Source organism: Zea mays, chromosome 5 (assembly GCF_902167145.1).
Source record: "Zea mays cultivar B73 chromosome 5, Zm-B73-REFERENCE-NAM-5.0, whole genome shotgun sequence".
In the NCBI taxonomy this organism is placed as follows: domain Eukaryota; kingdom Viridiplantae; phylum Streptophyta; class Magnoliopsida; order Poales; family Poaceae; genus Zea; species Zea mays.
The window spans coordinates 23,579,375-23,585,900 of record NC_050100.1 but is presented as its reverse complement, the minus strand read 5'-3'; the positions used below and the strand labels follow the sequence as shown (position 1 = coordinate 23,585,900).

At 44.9% G+C, this 6,526-nt stretch overlaps 1 protein-coding gene across 1 annotated transcript; it reads right to left on the bottom strand.

The window, feature by feature from the left end:
* Positions 1-363: 363 nt before the first annotated feature.
* Positions 364-5,683, bottom strand: LOC100272839 (SH3 domain-containing protein 2). The gene is made up of 10 exons (NM_001360137.1): positions 5,344-5,683; positions 5,032-5,148; positions 4,852-4,921; positions 4,612-4,763; positions 4,081-4,182; positions 1,457-1,657; positions 1,291-1,353; positions 1,018-1,167; positions 838-912; positions 364-664 (listed from the first exon to the last, which is right to left on the bottom strand). The coding sequence occupies exons 1-10, from the start codon at positions 5,401-5,403 to the stop codon at positions 548-550; spliced, it is 1,107 nt and encodes a 368-aa protein (NP_001347066.1). The 5' UTR covers positions 5,404-5,683; the 3' UTR covers positions 364-547.
* Between the last annotated feature and the right edge of the window lie 843 nt (positions 5,684-6,526).

The following is a 6,526-nucleotide window of genomic DNA, read 5'->3' as shown; positions in this document are numbered from 1 at the left end:
GCCACGGCCACCGCAGCCACTGGCCGGGGTCCGCCGCGCGTACGCTATCGGGCAACCGCCGTCGCTAATGAATCGAGATGGGGCATCAAAAATTAAACCCTAGCACTCCGGGTCCTATTTTATAGACGTCCGGATGTGGTCCGGCTCGACCGGATTGCACTGTCTGGGCCAGGCTTCCTTTAGTTATTGGAAGCCCAGGGCTCCTAATATACAATCTACAATCTCTATATATATATATATATATATATATATATATATATATATATATATATATATATATATATATATATATATATATATATATATATATATATATATATATATATATATATATGTATATATATATATATAGACAGGATAACTGAAGAATGAATATATTCAGTTCCTGCCACATGAATTTGAACAATTGAGGCGGCCAGGCAGAAACAAACCACCCAACAGGCAGCTTTCAGCAAAATTACAGATCTCCTCTGATTCTCTGAAGATGACAAGCATAAACAACACACATTGTACAACCCCGGGGATACTACATGGCTCAGCGGAAGACTTAGAAAACTTGGGCGACTTTACTTGCAAGCACACGCTCCCGTTTCTCGATGTAGTCGTAGGGGAACCAACCAGCTTTCCCCCTGCATTCACCTTCGGCCCATCCATTGTTCGACACCTGATTAGGAAAGGGTTTTTTATGTAAATTCGGTAATCAAGTTCGGGTACAATGTGAAATGTGATTGAGATACTCATGAAATGGGCAACCAATATGTGTGAAGCTGGCCGCAGCATAACATGACTACATGAGCAATTCGTAAATGACGTGTAAGAGAAATCTGAAAGCACTACCTTTCGGACCACTATGTAGTCACCAGTTGAAAGGTTGAGCTCGGTATCGCTTTCGGCTTGGTATGACTGGATTGCCTACCGAAGAAAAATGACAACAAATATGTAGATTATTATATGGGTAAAAATCAAGAGCTAGCGCCTGGCAGCTACGAACTTGTGCAATGTGACGAAACAAGTTACCTCAGCCAAGAAATACTCCACAGTCTCGACCAATTCTGCAACTGTATTTCTCATGAATATACCATTGACTTCTTCATATGCAGGCGGTGGAGGCATGGAACTCTCAACCACCGGAGGTGCTCCTTCGATTCTTTGGCGCTCAGATACCATCTAGAAAAAAAATAAGAAAGCTCAATCAAGATAACATAACCGACCAGATTTTTCTCGAAGTTGTAAACTTTCTTTAGCACAATGGGCAAGGATGGAAAGGATGTGGATGTGAAACCATCAGACCTCTCTCTCAAGTTGATCAAGAATTTGTAGGACCTTTTGGTGGTAGTTTCTCTCTGATTCAACCTTCAATTAAGTCCACAAATGTTATGAGACACAATAGACAACTTCAAGACAAACAAACAAAAAGTCAAGTGGCCCAAATCACCCAACTAGACAAATAATGTACCAATGCAATAAGACGCTGCAAGGTCAATCTTTGCTGTTGGGCCTCAACGGCAGTCATTGCTGCAACAGCTTCTTTGCCCAATACCCCCATATTCGATTTCAACTCTTGCAGCTTTGACTCAGCTGCTTCTAGCCTTGAAACCATATCACTATTTCCAGACGCCTCTCTTAGTTTCATTTGGCGCTTCGAAACTTCAATAGCCTGCAGAACTCAAAAACCAACTCTCTCAGTTCATCACAGGAACAAAAAAAAAGAACTATATAGTATGCCTAAGTGGCTTCAAGTTATAGAACTAAAAAGCTTTGTGAATAAAATGGGAAACGCAAGTGGCTGAGCAATATTTGGAAAGAAGAATAAGTGGAGAAAAAAATTCTCAACAATGTAATTTCAAGAAGGGGCGAGGGTCTGGTTCGATTATCACTGCACATTTAAAACCAAATCTGACTGGGCCATTGCAGAGTGGGCGGTGATGGCCCGCTAGCGATAGGGGGCTAGGGTTCGGGGATTTTCTCAGCCGAGATCATGTTTTAGTCTCTTCTTAATATATTACCGGGAGGACGGTCTTTCCCTCCCTGGCCGAGTAAAACCAAATCTGAAAATGATATTGATTAGTAAGTTATCAACATAACTACTTGCTACACCAATTGATTATTTTAGTCATGTCTCAAGTGCTCAACTACTTCATCTGGTCTCAGTGCAACAGAGAACAGACTAAAAGCTCAGCTGAAAACAGAACACACAGTTTTGAATTCTAGCACAGGTGTACCAAAAAAAGAAAAGAAAGTTACACCCATGCATCAAATATGGCACTAGTCAGATTACTCATATGTCATATCCTAAAATAAGATGCCTTGATTCTAAATGTTTTATCAGTTAAGTTAACTATGAGAAACTTAAGGTGTACCATGCAATGTTATCTAGTCATCTGATTAATCGTCCGGGCGGGTCCCCAACACTCGACTCGGCACTCCGGCTCGACCAGAGATCAGAAACCTGGTAACCTAAGTAATCATCTGACTAGCTGTTTTGGCCGACTAAACTTACTGGGCTAGCTGCTTGGCTCAAGCCCAATAGGATTTCTCTCCTGTACCTCCCACTCATACTCCCTCACCTCCTCACCCCGTGAGATACCTGAAGCACAAGCCGCCACCCTGTGTGACGGCTACTAGCCGCCTCTGAAGCCATTCATGTGGTCCTGCCATGCTGGAGCTGCATTTCTTCTCATCCTCCCTTCTAGTTCCAGCTGCCGTGCGCCCATGGCTCCTCTCTCCTGATGCTGCCTCTCTTCCTTGCTGTAGCCATCAGTGCACAGGACACAGGGAATCTCATGGGGCGTGCAAGTTGCAGGGATCCATGGAAGCTTGTGGACTGACAGGCCACAGAGGAAGCTTGCTGATTCTCTTCTCCACCTGAGCTATGTCAATCCAAGTCCAAGGGAGCACGAAGATGAACTCCTCCAGATGTGAGTCATTGCTGGGTCCTGTGTTTTCAAGTCTTCCGACTAATCGCGATTAGTCGAGCTAGTCGGTAATCGGTTTAGGGTGGCCGATTAGGGAAGCCAACCCGATCAGAACACCTGATCGCCCTGGTCGTCCGACTAGTCGACGACTAGGGACGATTAGTCACTCGATCAGGCGCTTCTGAGCGACCAGGGTCCGAACCTGTAAAAAATTTTGTGGGCTTTTTTTGGGGGCAGCCCAGAAATGCAGCAACTACAGTTCAAGACATACGTGAAGAAGATGACAATTCTTCTGCTGAAGATGAACAACAAGAACAAGAGGCAGCAAGACAAATAAACGATGATGAAGGTGAACATGAATCAGGTGGAAGGAGAGCTGCTGCTGTTGATGAATTTCAGTTGGATGAAGATCTTTAGGCCACTGGTAGTGTGGTAGTAAGTGTTTCTTTGTTATTTTGAACACCTGCATTACTTTTGGATGAACAAATATCTTTTCTTAAATGAGTATTGCAGAATTCATGTCATGTTTACACTTTATATATAGTTATATATTATGTTATATACTCTATACTATGTTATATATTCTATACATATATGGTCTAATATACCATATATATACTCTATACATATGTCCTGGATAAACAGGACGACCACTGTCGACCAGAGGTCGATTAGTCGACCTAGTCGTTGACTAATCGAGATTAGTCACCTAGTCGGACCCCTAGGTCGACCAGCTGGTCGCTCGACCAGAAAACATAGGCTGGGTCACACTCACAGCTCTTTCCTCTGCACTCTGCTGCAATACTGCTTTGATGCTTGATTTATATTATATAAGTAATATAGTATGTGGTATGTATCCCTAAACATATGTCCTGATATGTACAAAATGATTATATAGACGACTAGACCGACCAAGGTTGATTAGTTGGCCTGGTCGTTGACTGATCGCCATTAGTCGCCTGGTCAGTAACATCGTGATTAGTGACAACTAGCCGATTAATAACCTTGCTACCATGTATATTTGAGTTAGTAAGATTCATGTAAATACTGCTTGGCACCAGAAACAAAAGTGACAATGAATATGCCCCCTTGTTAATAAAGAGATACAAAGACAAAAGGTAAAGGTAAACTCATTATGCAATAGTGTAATACATAGTGAAATCACCTGCGCTTCAGCTTCTTGACGCATTCTGTCGTACCTTTGAGCAAGGTGGCGAGCATCCTCCAAAGGAGCTCCCATAACCATAGCCCTCAGAGGTTCTGCAACCTGATGTCAGTTCGCTTCACTTAAAACAAGCTTTGTCCGGGTTTGATTGTTAGAAAAAAATGTACGAAGTATGAAAGGATATTATGGCACTTACGGGTAAAATTTGGACTCTCATTAAACATAAGAACAAGAAATTAAGAAAAGGTCCTAAAACTGACACTATCAATCCTCTTCAGTATTTAACTGTTGACTGGTAGTTTCAATCCACTACAAGTATTTAACCGTTGCAAGTTCTAGATGCACTTACATAACATGAGCAATTTACATGGTATTTAATTAGAACAAATCACCCTAACATATATTACTATCCTATCAGTACATCACAAATTAGGAATTGTTCCAAGTGTAATGTGGAACACATATATGGCTCATATTCCATAATCCAGTGCATTCATACATCACGGGTATAAAGGCAACAATGACTAATACCTGTGTGCCAAGGGCTTTCAGCAGGTTACCCCTTTCCTTTTCCATCATGGATCGTGCCTTAGCAAAACTTAACGCCGCCTTCGACAGTGTGCTTCCACTGCTACAAGTGTTCTCGGTGCCGTACTTCTTGCCATCCTCACATAACTTGTTCCCTGAACAACACAAAGCACATTACACTAACAATTCCGAATTCAAATTTCATGTGTTCAATAAAAGAGACACGGGAGTTCAGCTGTCCACCGATTTCGACTTGCTTCGACCCCGTGACGATGTAGCCCTCGACGCCCCGAACTATATCCCTTTGGAAGTGCTGGGAGGAACGACAAGGCGACACATTATGTAAGCAGATTCAGATCCTAGACGGAGTTTTAAGTACCAAGCAAGGACAGCAACGAGGGGATCATCCGCCACTTAAATTACCTTGGCGGCGCGCGTGGAGATGTAGAGCTTCTCGAGCTTGGAGTGCTGTTGCGCCTCGGCCTCGTTCGCGAACACGCCGTCTGCGCCGTACCCGCCCCCGAACTGCTTCATCACCGCCTGCGGAACAGGACACGTGCGGCCGCGAGCACGGAGGCGGCATCAGTGATCAATAACAAACCTAGAGACGACAACCAGATCTCGAAGGAGCCGCGTTAAAAGAACGGGCGGGAGCCGGACGGTGCGAGCCCGCGGCCGGGTCGCGGAGGAACGGATGGCGGAGATCTTGAGAAAGGGGCGGCGTGGCACGCTCACCTGCTGCTGCCGAGCCACCTGCTCCCGGAACTTTGAGGCCTGCTTCCGGATGGCCTCCATTTGGCCGGTGGCGAATGGCGATCGAGAGGGTGTGGTCGGTGGCAGGAAGCGATGGAGAGGGTGTGACCAGTGGCAAACGGGGTCGGGATGGAATGCAGCGGGGGACGATGAGAGATCTGAACCAGGGAGGAGGAGAAGGATGGAGAGATGGCGTCAGGGTCAGGCTCCCGCTCCGGCGTTCTTTCTCTTTCAGTCCTTTTTTTGTTGTTGTTTTTTGCTTTTTGAAGCAAGGGATCGGGGCGGAGTTCGGGTGCCTGAGATGGCCGGAAGTCGGACGGCGCCGGCTCTGGTGACGGAGGTGGTACTGATGCAGTAAATAGTAATGCTGTCCGGAGTGCCCGTTTACCTGTACTTCGCGTGAATGTGTACCTGCACCTGCACACGCCACACGGTCATATTTTCCCCGTACTATCTGATTGGTTGGCCGTTTAAGAGGATGTTTGAATGCACTAAAACTAATAGTTAGTTGGCTAAAATTTATTAGTGTAATTAGCTAGCTAACAAATAACTATTAACAAATTTACTAAAAATAGCTAATAGTTAAACTAATTTTAGCTAGCGGTGTTTGGATGTCTCAACTAATTTTAGTGGCTAACTATTAGTTTTAGTGCATTCAAACACCCCCTAAGTTTGAGGTCCGGCTCGAGATGGCATGCAGTTGAACCAGTATCTTTTCCTTACGTGACCATTGTTGTCTATACTATACTTAAAGCATCAGTTGCACCAGTTTCAACGGTCGTCATGCGTCATTTTTTACAAATAACCCCTCACAGCTATTCAAATTAATCCGGTGCACGTTTATAGATGCCAAACGACGCCCGACACGGGCTAGATGCACGCGGGCCACAACTATGGCACAGGCACGTCATGCCGGCCTGCTAACTGTGTCGGGCCAGCCCGTTAGCCCGTCGATTCATTTAATTAAATCAGCGTAACGACGCCCGACACGGGCTAGATGCACGCGGACCACAACTATGGCACAGGCACGTCATGCCGGCCCGCTAACTGTGTCGGGCCAGCCCGTCGATCCATTTAATTAAATCAGCGTAAAATGTTAAAAACGGTGCAGGAGGGCAGGAGACACTGGGTGAAACTGTCTAACCAGTAGAACATCACGCTAAAA

Coding starts and splice junctions, on each gene's coding strand:
- LOC100272839 (NM_001360137.1), bottom strand. CDS start 5,403: ATGGAGGCCATCCGGAAGCAGGCCTCAAAGTTCCGGGAGCAGGTGGCT. Junction 1,168..1,290: donor TTGATCAACTTGAGAGAGAG/GTCTGATGGTTT, acceptor TTTTTTTTCTAG/ATGGTATCTGAGCGCCAAAG. Junction 913..1,017: donor TGGAGTATTTCTTGGCTGAG/GTAACTTGTTTC, acceptor TTTCTTCGGTAG/GCAATCCAGTCATACCAAGC.